General features: G+C 64.6%; 1 protein-coding gene across 1 annotated transcript in view; it reads right to left on the minus strand.

Moving 5' to 3' along the window:
• ZC3H3 (zinc finger CCCH-type containing 3) overlaps positions 1 to 12222 on the minus strand; it is an 87672-nt gene that overhangs the window by 47347 nt on the left and 28103 nt on the right. Inside the window, exon 4 of the mRNA XM_039254121.1 lies at positions 4647 to 4800. Within this exon, the coding sequence (XP_039110052.1) occupies positions 4647 to 4800 (154 nt within the window). The remainder of the gene's footprint in view (positions 1 to 4646; positions 4801 to 12222) is intronic.

Consider the following 12222-nt stretch of genomic DNA (forward strand, 5'->3'; position numbering starts at 1 on the left):
CCATACCCACACACCCCCGCCAGCCCAGGAGCAGGGCCCCAGGCCCCACCTTCAACACCACCTTCCAGGTGGCCTCTGCCCTCTGAGCAAAACATTCCAGGCTCCTACCCCAGGCCCCCGAGAAAGGCTGGCAGCGCAGCCCACACTGACCACATCGCCCCCCACCCCCGACACCGGCCTCCTCTGGGCTCCCTGAGCCCCTGTCCGTCCCGGGTACGTGTCAGTGCTTCCCCACCTCACTTATCTGCTCGCCTCCTGACCACCTACCTCCCTGCCGTGAGCGGAGCGGGCACAGGACAAGGGTGCCCAATTATCTCTACTAGCCCTGTAACAGGTCCTGGCCTGGGCTGATGGGAGGGGCCTGTGTGCACACGGCCAAGCAGGGTCCTCACTACACACAGCAGGGCCTGGGGCGGGGTCATGACACAGAAGGGGCACCCACCTCACAGGGGGCACCCTCACAGCAGATACTCCCTGAGCAGACCGACTGCTGTGCCCCCCAAATCCCTACGTTGAAACCCTCATCCCGATGGGCTGCTGTGTGGAGGTGGGCCTCTGGGGGAGGCTGAGGGTGAGACAGAGTCATGAGGGTGGGGACCCCGACGGGACTGGCGCCCTCAGAGAGCCCTGTGCCCGCCCCGCGAGGACATGCTGAGGAAGCGGCTACCTGCGGCCCGGACATGGCGCCGGTGCCATCACCTCAGACATCCAGCCGCCAGATCGAGAGAAACACGCAGAGTCGGCCTAAGGGCAGGGCAGACAGAAGGCAGAGGGGGCCCCGCTGCCTCACTGAGGGGATGCTGGGCGTCCCAGGGGATGGGGGGGCATGAGGGGAGCACACGGGATCTCAGGGCCCCCCGGGTGCTGCCCAGCCCATCCTCAGGGCCCCCCGGGTGCTGCCCAGCCCATCCTCAAGCTGAACTCGTCCTTAATGAGACGTCACTTTGGAGAAGCATTTCAGAGCCTTCAAACTCGCAGCCTGAGCCTCGTCAAACCTCGCAGAGATTACTTAAGATTTACCGCACAGGCGCTAAAATAAAATAAAATAAAGTGAGGCTGGCGTGCGCGGCAGCCCCTGTGACAGCACCATTTGTAGTCGGGACGGAGCGGCCTCCAGACTCATCTGCTTAAGCTCAGCGTCTTCTGTTTACTTCGCACTTTCACATCAAATGAATTTGGAAGGAGTGAAAAAGTGACAGGCAGTTTAGGGATATAAGTCACATTTCAGCTTCAGTTCAGATTAATGAACTTGCTGGGAGCCGCTGAGGGCACAGGCAAATCCACAAATCTGAGAACAAAACATGCAACCCTCGCTCAGCAAGAGCCTCAGCCCCACGGTGCACCGGCGGGACCCTCCACTGCCCCCCAGGACACCCCACGCCCCAGGGCCGGTTCTGGGCAGCGGCGGTATGAGGCTCTAGGGGCCCAGCCGCGCCTCCCGTGGGTCCCACAGCGATCCCACCGCAGCCCATGGGGCCACCAGCCACAGCCAGGAGGGGCCTGCTGTCCCCGCACCCCGCAGTCACAGGCAGTCGGGGAGTCTGGCCCCATCCTCCTGGGACAAGAGCGGCGGCGACCCTGCCTCCATGCGTACTCTGACGCCAGGCCCCTGGCGACACAGGATGGAGCGTGGGAGCCCCTCACCACGATGTGTCATCCCTCAGAACAGACGGGGAAGAGACCTGCCGCAACCAGCGGCTCCGCCCTGGCCCTGCTCAGGACGCGGGGCCACTCCGCCAGGCAGCCCCAGGGGCCTCTGGGAGCTCGGTCCCACGGCGTGCACGCCCCCCCGGCAGCCCCCCGGCTCCCCCCCCCCACTTATCCCCTGCCTCTCCACGGTGAGCACCTGCGGGAAGGTGGCGTCCGGGGCCGCCCGTGCCAACACCGCACTCTTGGCCACTGGGCCACCTGCCTGACTTGCCACCTGTGTCCCCCAGTCCCTGACACTGCCGGCTGAAACTCTAGGCCTACTGCACGCCCCCCGCGGGGGTTCCACCCTGAGGTGCGCCCAGAGCAGGAGCCCCAAGGGGAGCTCACGGCCTGGGGCTCAGGCTCACCCGGCAGGAGCCCTGCCTCCTCACCCCCGCGGCCCTCGCCCACACCGGCCCGGGCCCAGCCCCCAGCTTGGCCCCTCCTTTCACCCAGGGCAAAGCTGAAGAGCCTGCAGATCCTCAGGGAGGAGGTCAAGGCCAGAGGCAAGGACAGTCGGCCAGAGCCTCCCTAGGCCCGCTAGGCCCGCTGACCACACACAGGCAGCCCCCGGCCCTGACCCAGCGGACGGTGGCAGGGGGGCGGGTGCCTGCCGGCCTCTCTGCTGCCAGGATGAGCCGAGCCCAGGCGGGCACAGCCAACGGCAAGGCCAGGCAGCTGGCAGGCGGCCACTCTGTGGAGAAGGAAGCCCCCCCGGGTCCAGGTGACCTTGGGCAAAGGAAGCCCAGTCTGCTGGCAGCCACACTTCCCAGGACCTGAGCCACTCAGCCCTCAGCAGCCGCCACACCCTAGGCTGCAGGCCCACGAAGCCCAGGGGTCTGGCCCTCCAAGAACCCAGAGCTGTGTACTCGGGGCGTGTCCTGGAGGCCTGGCAGTGGGTACGACAGACCTGGAGTAAAGCGGTCAGGGCGGACGGAGACCCCACTAAGCAAAACCTCCACACGTGGCCTCAGTTCATGTGCACCCAGCCTGGGGGCGCAGCCATGCCCGCACACACGGGGAGCGGCTAGAGCACCTGTTAGCCTGACCTGAGCCGTCTGGCGCTAGCATGGCCTGGGAGAGGGTGGCACAGAGCCGGCCAGGGCAGCGTCCTCACCACACCCCCAGCTGGGGCCCTGTGCCGGAGCACCCACACAGCCGTGGCCCTTCCTGCAAGGCAGGTGGCCCGGGGCGGGGTGTGGGGGGAGGCCATGGCCGCTCAGGGTGGGCGGTTGGGTCTGGGCCTGTCCCTTCTGGGCCTCCCCTCACAGCCCACCCCACCTAACTGAGCCGAGGTCAGACCTCGCAGACCTGCCCACACGGCATACGGACGTGTGCTCACCCCGTCCCCACCTGCTCCTCAGCTCCCACACTGAGGCGCAGGAGCGTTCCCCGTCCTGCTGCCGACTGGGCTGCTCTCCACCTGATGGGCTTGACATCCCAGCCGGTTACGAGGCGGCTACGGCCCAGGGGTGAACCCAGCCACCCCTCTAGTAGGTCTCGCCCCACAGGGCCTGGCGCCCGTTTCTGCTCAGTGACCCCCGCAGGGCCACCCCAGCCCCCAACCATACCCCCAGGGGGAGGGCCACAGGAGGGGAGGCGGGAGCAAGATCAATAAATCTGAACCTCATTCACGATGATCTGGGGCTCTTATTAAGTAAATTAATTTAAGTTAATTTAGCTCGATCATGACTCCCGATCACAGTGATTTAGTGAGGGGGAAATTGCATTAGGAAAGGCCATGCTCACTAGATAGGAGAACGGAAGAAAATTAGACCCACTTAGCACTGTGAATTAATATGGAAATAGCAGGTGTAAATTTAACCTTATCGAGAGAGTGAAAATTATCTTCATAAATTTGTAGAAATAGCCCCCAAGATACTTATAAATCTATTTAAAACAAAAATATTACAAAAAGTGCAGTAAAATTAATTTAAAATATACTTCCAGCTATTGCCTCCAGAAAACCGGCAGCAGGGCCAAGTTCAGTGCAGCCTTGGGGGGAGGGGGAGAGGGAGGGGAGCGGGGGCCACAGGCTGCGTGGGCAGACCGCCCAGCCACGGGCCGCCAGGGGCACCTCCCCTCACATCCCCTGGCCGGGGGGTGCCGGGCTCCTGGGGGCCTAGCAGGGTGGCCCCTGCCCAGGGTTCTGGGCAGTCCAGCCCCTTGGGGCACAACAGTCCCTCTGGCCAGAGTGTCCACTGCACCCACATGGAGGCCGATGATGCATGGAGCCCCGGCTCTGCTCCCCCAGGAAGGGGCTCCCAGAGGACAGCCAGAGGGGAGGGGGTCTGCCAGCACCCAGTTCCCACTCACCCCCCAGAGCTGCCACCCCACCCCCCACCTCAGCAAAGGGAGGGGCACCCCCCCATGTCAGGCCTCCTTGGGCCCCAGGGCTGAGCAGGCTTACAGCAGGACCCCTAACTGCTGTACCCTAATGCTGCTGTCCCACCAGAGCCCTCCCACTTCTGGGCCCAGGGCGCCCGGGAAAGAAAGTGAACGGCCCCCACTCTGCACGCTCTCAGCCAGGAACGGCCCAGAGCAAGGCTGTAGCGCTGGGGGTTGGAGGGGGGGTAGAGGCGGCACCCGTGGCGGGGGGCATGGAGAGGGCCATAGCCCCATGTGTCGACGGAAAGTTGGGCCATAGCCTCCAGAGAGGCCCCGACTCTAACCAGAAGTTTCTCCATGAAGGGTACTTGGGCGCAGCACCCGTTCTGGCCTCGACTGTCCCGACAGTGGCTGCTCCCATGGCCGTCCCGCCTACAGACGGCGCCGCACGGCACGTGTGTCTCTGCACACGGGTCTGCGAGTGCACGCCACACGCACAGGCTGCCCACGGGTCTGCTGCAGAGCCGCTACACAGAAAAAGTAGCCTGTTCCTCAGCCGGCAAGCTGGAGAACAAGCACCTGTGTGTGGCCACAGCTCGGTCCCCAGCAGCCTGGGCGAGGCGTCTTACCTGGACAGCGAGAGCCGCCGTGACCGCCAAGAGGGCAGGGACAGGGGAAGCTGGGGGGCGCCGAGAGGAGACAGTGGGGTCTTCTTGACGATGCGGTAGCGCGTCTTGATCACTTTGCTGGCAGGAGGGGTCCGCACGGTGTGCACGCTGGACGCTGCAGAGAAAACCCAGACACGGGGTCAGTGGAGGTCAGCCGGGTGCCTCTCCCCTCACTCCAGCCCCGCCCCACAGGGCCCCAGAGCACCCAGTGGCCCAAGGCTCTGGAGAGCTGGGCACAGGCCTGGAGTCCTGGGGCACGGGGCACTGGGGATGCCGAGGGACACACGGGCAGGGAGGGCAGCAGAAGCCCCCCAGCCAGCTGATGAGGGCAGCACCACGGGCTGGTGCCCCTCGGCGGGCAGCCCCGAGTCCCCAGAGCTTCCAGGGGGCAGTGAGGAGGGGGCCGCAAGCGGGTGCAGGGGGCTGGGGGTGCAGAGGGCTCGGCTCCCTCTCCGGGCACCCCCAACACACGCTCACGCGGATTTATGTATTTAATCACCAGTGTTTTCATCGCATCTTGTGGGCTGAGGTACATACACCACAGCTCCTCTTTTGCTGAATGGTTCATGCAATTAACAGGGATCTGTTTTGCCCGAGTTCCCTTCCACTTGATAGCCGGCAATTTCTCCACAGCTTCGAGGAATGTACCTAATTGCCCGGCTCGCGTAATATACGGCTCTAACTGCCCAGATAATTAAAGCAAACGCAGCGCAGGGCGCGGGCGCCGAGCCTCCCACGCCCCAGCCCACGGCCGGCCGCCTCTCGGGCAGCTCCCCGCTCGGATGGGCGCTGGGACCCAGGCCCCTGTGGGCTCCTCCTCGTCTCATCCCCATCCAACCGGCCTGCACAGAACCCCAGTGGGGGGTGGCTTCCCGGGGCTCCCATCCACAGACACCGCCGCGAGGAACCCACCTGGACCCCACGGGCAGGCAGCTGGGCAGGGGGGGGGGGGCGTGCCAGGCGAGGCCCCCAGGAAAACACACAGGGTCTCGCTGCCGGAGCGTCAGCACCACAGCAGACCCAGGACCCTGCAGCCCAAGGCTACTCGGGCCCCAGGATGGCCCAGGAGGGAGCAGCGCACAGGGCAGCCCCGAACCCACATCGGTGCCTTGCTCCGCTCCCCTGGCAGCACAGACCAGCGCTCCAGGACCTGGGCCTGCTCCGCCAGGCCCCAAGGTGGCACGCTGCCGGCACCCACAGATCCCGACCCTGAATGCGAACCTCCCCGCTACCGGCCCATGAGGAGTGGTTACCGGTCACGGACAGCATCTAAAAATCATCTTTCAGAGCTCGAGGCCCAACAGACTCCAGCCTAGAGCCAGGCCCCCGAGCCAGCACCTGGCTCCATCACCTCCTGCCCAGCCCACCAGGACACCCGTACCCCAGGGGACCCCAGGCCGGGAACTAGCAGGACAAGCACTGTGTCCCCTTGTCCGGCTGCCGGAGGAGCCCCTCCTTCAGGGGTCCCCTCACCCTCTGCCAGGGCGCCCATCCACCCACAAGCAAGGCCAGGACACAGCCTGGGTCAGAGCCCTCCCGAGTGCCCCCCGCCCAGAGGCTCCATGCCTGCTGCCGGACCAAGGAGACGGTGCGGGCCCTTTGCGCCGTCAGAGGTGGACACGGGCTTCAAGGCCCAAAGGCTGCTGGGGGCAGGACACAGCTCTGGTCACCAGGTTGACGCAGGGACGCACAGCAGCTGCCCACCAAAGGGGGCTGCGGCAAATCCGAGTGAGGCCGGGCCAGACACCCCAGCAACAGGGAAGAGCCCCCTCCCTCCTCTCCCCTTCTGCCTCTCTCTCTCTCTCTCTCCGTCTTTCCCTCCCTCCAAGTGCAGCAGCTCCAGGGAGTCGGGGAGAAACAGAAGCTCAGCAAAACCACAGGGCGACATGGCATCACCAGGGACACCTGATTTGCTGAGTGACCAAAGTGAGTGGATCCTTAGCTCTGAGCACCCCACACTCTTGGGACACAGGGGAGAGCCTCGCATACAGTGGGCGTCAATAGATAAATGTTTGCTGAATTGAATTTTCAAGGTCTTACAAGCAAGGATGGACCACAGAAAATCAATAACAGCTTGTTCCAACGAAGAGCCTTCCTCTAAGTCACCGGGGCCCAAGCTAACCTCACCACCACCCCTGCATCTGGACAGCGCGCCTCACCCTGGCTCAAGGGCCTCGCTGGCAGCCACCGCCAGCTGCTCTGGGATGTGCGGTGCCTCGTTAGAGCCACATAGCCCTGGCTCTGTAGCTGGACTCCTGCCTGGGGGCACTGCTGACTCGCCAGCCTCACCCCCTTCATCCTGAGCACAGGGAAGCCCAGGCCTGGCCCAGCTCTGCTCCCCTCTTGCAGATGTAGAAAACTGCCACCTCCTCCAGGAAGTCCCCCGCCCCCCATGCCCAAAGGTCTGGACTCTGCGTTCAAGTTACCAGGCAGCTGTATTTAGAACACACTCCTGCAAAGTGCAGGCCTGTTGTGAAATCAATTTTTTGCTTAACTTACTGCATTTTACTTATTAGTGCCCGATTCTCACTTCTGGGAAACACAAATAAAGCAGACCTCCCCCTAAACACTCAGCCTGCTGTCATTTCCTTCACACCGTCACCTGTGAGGCCCCCCACCACTGTGGTCCTGAGAAGCAGAGGAGAGGGGAGGGCACAGCAGGCCACGCCCTGTCCCACAGTGGGGCTGTGACCCCTACAGCCCAGCCTGCAGGTCACTCCTGGTCCCCATCTTTCCTCCACAGGCAGTTTAGGCACAGGCAGCGGAAGGGCTCATGGCAGTGACCCTGGAGAGAACCATCCAGGGCGCCCACGCCGAGAACACACAGGCCAACGGGAGCAGGGATCCTAAAAGTGTGCCTGGCACCGGGGGCCAGGAGACTCGGGTGGGAGGGAGCAAGGCCCCGCCCCAGGGCAGGCCAGGAGGCACACCCCACCTCCTCCCTGCGGCTCACGCACCCAGGCCTCGCCCCGACCCCACGGCTGGGAAGGCTGCCCCAGCCGCCTGCCACTCCTCCCGGCTGGCGGAGGGTTTGTGTAGATAATCATGTTATTTAGATAGGATGTGGGTTTAATTCCCTTCATTACAGGCTCCCAGGGTTGTAATTTTTTTTCTCTGCATGATGTATTCCCTGTGGCACATTTCACTCAAATCAAACCCTTCGCGCCTTTATTGCCAACGAGGCCCGGGCACCGCGTTATCAGGCCCACACACACAGCCCTCTCCACCCTGCCGTGCAGAGGTCACTTCTAATGACTAATCGATCTCATTAGCTTTCCTAATTAAAAACTTTACTACCGCAATGGAAGACGAACTACAGAAAAACTGCTGGCATCATATTTGAGTGGGATATGAGCCCATCTATCAGCGGAGCCCTCGCGCCTGCAGTCGGCCCAGGGGCTGGCCTCCCCCCCTGGCCCCAAGCTCAGGAGCCCCGGACGGGGTGGGGGAGACTAAGATGCATCCAGGAGCCCTCCTGCGCACGGAGCGGGCAGGCGTGCAGTCAGGAAGGGAGGCCATGGAGGCCCCACCAGCCGGGCTCCTGCCCCCAGCACGTCCCGCCCTCCGTGATCCAGCCGAGGGAACGGGGTGCACGCCAGCCCCTCCCAGGCCCGCAGCCCAGCGGCCCTGCCCCATCCCAGCTCCCCCGGCCCCCTCCTCAGATAAGCCACCACAGATGGCAGAGCCCATCAGACTGAGGTCACGGCTCCCTCTCTCTGTTGAGCACGAGTTGAGGCGGAGTTCAGATTTTTATGGAACTTCAAAGGGCAATAACTAGGTAGAAAACGAGTTGCTAATTTCACAATTGTTTAATGAATAAGGAGAAGATGAAAGCTCAGTGCAAAGAACTGCCAGAGGGTGTGAGCAGCCAGCAGGGGAGGCTGCTCCCCACACAGGCCGCCAGCCTCAGGGCCAGCGAGTGTCCCTGTGGTACCCCGCCATCCGGGCCCCTGGGGAAAGGCCTGGCAGGGAGGGGCAGGGACCATGCCACCCTGGCCCCATGGCCTCCCATCCACCAGCCTCGGGTCTTCGCCCCGCAACAACCCATAGCCGGGGGCACCGGGGCCTCCAGAAACAGGCCACCTGAGCAAGAGGCCGAGGAGGCCCCAAGAAGATGGCAGATCTGTCCACAGCTGGCTTCCCACCCTGTTCCAGAAGCCTCTTCCCTGAGCCTCTGGCACCGTGAAGGGGGTGGGGGAGGAGTTGCTGGTGGAGGCAAAGCCTAAGAGCAGCTGAGCAAAAGCAAGTGACCGGTCCCTTGGCACAGAATTCACCTGGGCCAGCGGAGCAGGGCTGGACAGAGCCCGCAGGACAGAGCCCTCAGGACTGAGCCCGCAGGCGGAACCCAGCTTGCCTGTCATACACCCTCGAACCCAAGCCGTGCTCCTGGAAGAGGGGGCCCCAGACCCCTGGCCTTTCGGGGCTCAGTGTGGGGTGGAGAGACCACTCTGGCTGAGGGTGGGGAGCCCGGCTGGTGGGGAGCCGTGGGGCCGAGGGCCTTCTGCGGCCCACGCTCCTCTGCACAGTCCAGGGAGATTCCACTTCCTCTGCCTGATCTGCTTTTCATCAACAGCTACGATGACGCTTCAGGCCCTGCGAACCGGCTGCAGACAGCTCTGAGAGGCCGCGCCGAGGCTCAGCGCTTCAGAAGCCACGGGATTTCTGCTCTTCTGCCACAGAAGCCACCATCCACTCCCAGTTGGCTCAGGTCCCAGATGGCCTGTTGCCATGCTGTCGCCCATAGTGCCCCCCCACACCCGTACCTACCTCCCGTGAGGCCACCCACAGCTCCCAACCTAAATGAGCACAGAGGCTCCCCCCTGACCAGGGCCCATGGGTGCCAACTACCGACAACCGCTATGCAGCCAAACTCACTCTGAAAGGCCTGAAAGGTGCTTCTTCAGCCTTTCCGTGGTTTTTGATGCGGTGCCGACTTCGGACCAGCCCAGGCCCTGGCGTTGGGAGAGGGAGGTCTGGCCTAAGGCAGATGGGAGGGGCCAGAGGAGGTAGGGGGCCACGCCATGGAAACCAGTTTGGCCTCCTCGGCACAGACACGGGACAGCACCTGGCAGTGGAGCTTCTGGTGTGCCCCAGAGAGGGGGCGGGAGGCCCCCGCGAGTGCCTGGGCACCTGCACCCCACAGACCCTGCCCTGGGCAGGCCCCGGACACTGTCCAGCAAGAAGGCTCTCAGATCAGCAGCCAACTTCCAGTTGTGACAGCAGCCGAGGGTGGTCAGGGGTGTAAAGAGGTGCACACGGCAGGCGGGACCTGTCACGAGCATCCCCGGCAGTGACACCGCCGGCCTGGAACGGGCCTGCATAGGGTCCCAACACAGAGGACAGCACGGGCACAGACCCCAGATGGTGAAAAGCAGGGAGCAGCTCTAGGCAAGCAGGGTGCTGGCTTCTCATGGAGGAAGGGGGAGGTGGACTGGGGGCTCCTGGGGGTCCAAGGAGCAGCTGGCCAGCACGGGGCCGGGGCCTCCCTGCACGGCCTTGCGGTTGGCAACAGGCTCGTTCCTGCGGCCGAGGCCTCACCTTGCTCTCAGACGCCACACCACGCCAGGGGCCGTGACAGGGACAGACGTGAGGGCCGGCGGGGCCAAGCAAGACAGGTGGGTTTGGAGAGTGAGTGGGCAACAGGGAGCCCACAGAGAGCCCGCTGGAGGACGGGCCTGGGCCTGGGCCCGGGCAGGCTCCCGGCACCCGGCTCAAACTGTGTCACCCAGCCCTCCAGGGCCTTGCCCTCCCTCCCGCCCTGACCAAAGAGCCAGCCACTCTATGAGCTGTGGGCACAGGGGCAGGGGCGAGGGCGGGTGAGGTGCTGGTTAGCCCAGAGGCCTCTGGTATCTCAGCAGCAGGAGGCACCACAAGGCCCACTTTCCCTGGGGGCGGAGGGGGGGGCTGCACAGTGGACACAAACCCATGTGCCAGAGCAACCCTGCGGACCCGGCAGAGCCCAGCTCTGTCCTCACAGCGGGTGCACCCACTCCTGGGAAAAGGGCCACAGGAATGTAAACAGATGAGCAGGCACACGTTTCTGAGGGGCCTTCAACACGCACCACTGTCCTCAGGTCCGAACCCCCGCCATGCACCTGAGCCGCTGGCACAGCCCTGGGCCCAGCAGCGGTGGCCAGTGCCCGCAAGGACCGGAGTGACGGGCAGTGCTGCCTGCCCGGGGCGGGGCCGGGGTGCGGGCCCAGGAGAAGGCCGCGGGGTGCACCCCAAGCCCCACTCAGCCGCAGAGAAGGCAGGGAGGGGTGGCCGCTCTCGAGGCACTTCTGAAAGACGACGTCATCTGAGCTGTCCCCTCAGTGACCCCCACAGTCCTGGAGACCGTGAGACCAGGGCCACATTTGGGGCTGTAAAGGGTCCGACTCCTAAGAGGGGCGAGCCACCCCAGAGGCTCTGTGGAGCCCGCCATCTGCTGGACGCAGCCAGAGGCAGGCCGGTGGGGTGCGGGCTCTGGCCGGCAGGTGCCACGGAGGGGTCCCAGGACTGCTCTTCTCAGAGGCCAGGGCGCTGGGCCTGCTCCCGGCTGGAACCATCAGCAGGAGCCACCCAGGCCGGGTCCCATGCTGACAGCGGTGCTACTGCTGTGGGAGCAGGGGTGCAGGGCACCCGCCAGGAGGGGCGGTGGCAGCTGGGAGAGGAGGGAGCGGAGCCCGGATCGTCTTGGAAGGGCAGCCCTCCAGCACCCCCGCCTCTCCAGCTCCGTGGGCGGCCGCCCTCCCAGGAGCAAGCAGCAGTGGCCTGTGCCCACCCCATGGCTCTCCGCCTGGCCTGGGCTCACCCTGCCCCAGACCTGCAGCCACCTCTGGGGTGAGACGCCCGCTGAGGAGCCAGGTGGACACATCCACTCTCTACGGAAGCCCCCCAGAGGCCTCAGCTGGGTAGGCAGAAGACAGGGAGGGTGTCCAGGCCCTGAGGGTCCAAGCCTTGCGCAGGAGGGTCCCTAGGAGGCAGGTGGGGGATGGGGGACAGCCGCATCCCACCACATGCCTCTCTGCCCCCCAGGGGAGCTGCGCCGCGCCCCCGGGGCACGGGGAAAATGGGCTCTTGGAAAATGGGCTCACGGGGGAGGGAGCCCACCCAAGAGCACACACACTGAGGCAAAGAACACCAAGGTCCACGCCTGTGCCAGAGCACCCGGGGCGGCCCTGCAGGCCAGGGGCCCCACCACCTGAGCACCAGGGGGCCCGTGCCGCCTCCCCCAGCCCCGTCTGCAGAGGACACTCTAATGAGCCAAGAAGCACGTGTCCTTCTGGTCAGCAGCTCCGACCTCCTCCCCGATCGGCCGCCTGTCTGTCCAGGCCCCTCAGTGGCCGGGCTCAGCTGCAGTGTCTGCCACACCACCCCGCAAATGACACCCCCTGGTTGGACTCTGGGGTGCTCAGGGAACCTCCAGCTCCCCCCACCCGCCGCTGCCTCAGATGCAGGGGCTTAGGAAGTGCGCGGCTCCCCAACCCCCTGCCAGGCCCCACATCGGCTGCTCCCAGCGGCACCCCTGCAGCAGTCAGTGAGGGTCAGCGGCACA

This window comes from Hyaena hyaena, unplaced genomic scaffold (assembly GCF_003009895.1).
Source record: "Hyaena hyaena isolate Hyena2069 unplaced genomic scaffold, ASM300989v1 scaffold_474, whole genome shotgun sequence".
NCBI lineage: Eukaryota > Metazoa > Chordata > Mammalia > Carnivora > Hyaenidae > Hyaena > Hyaena hyaena.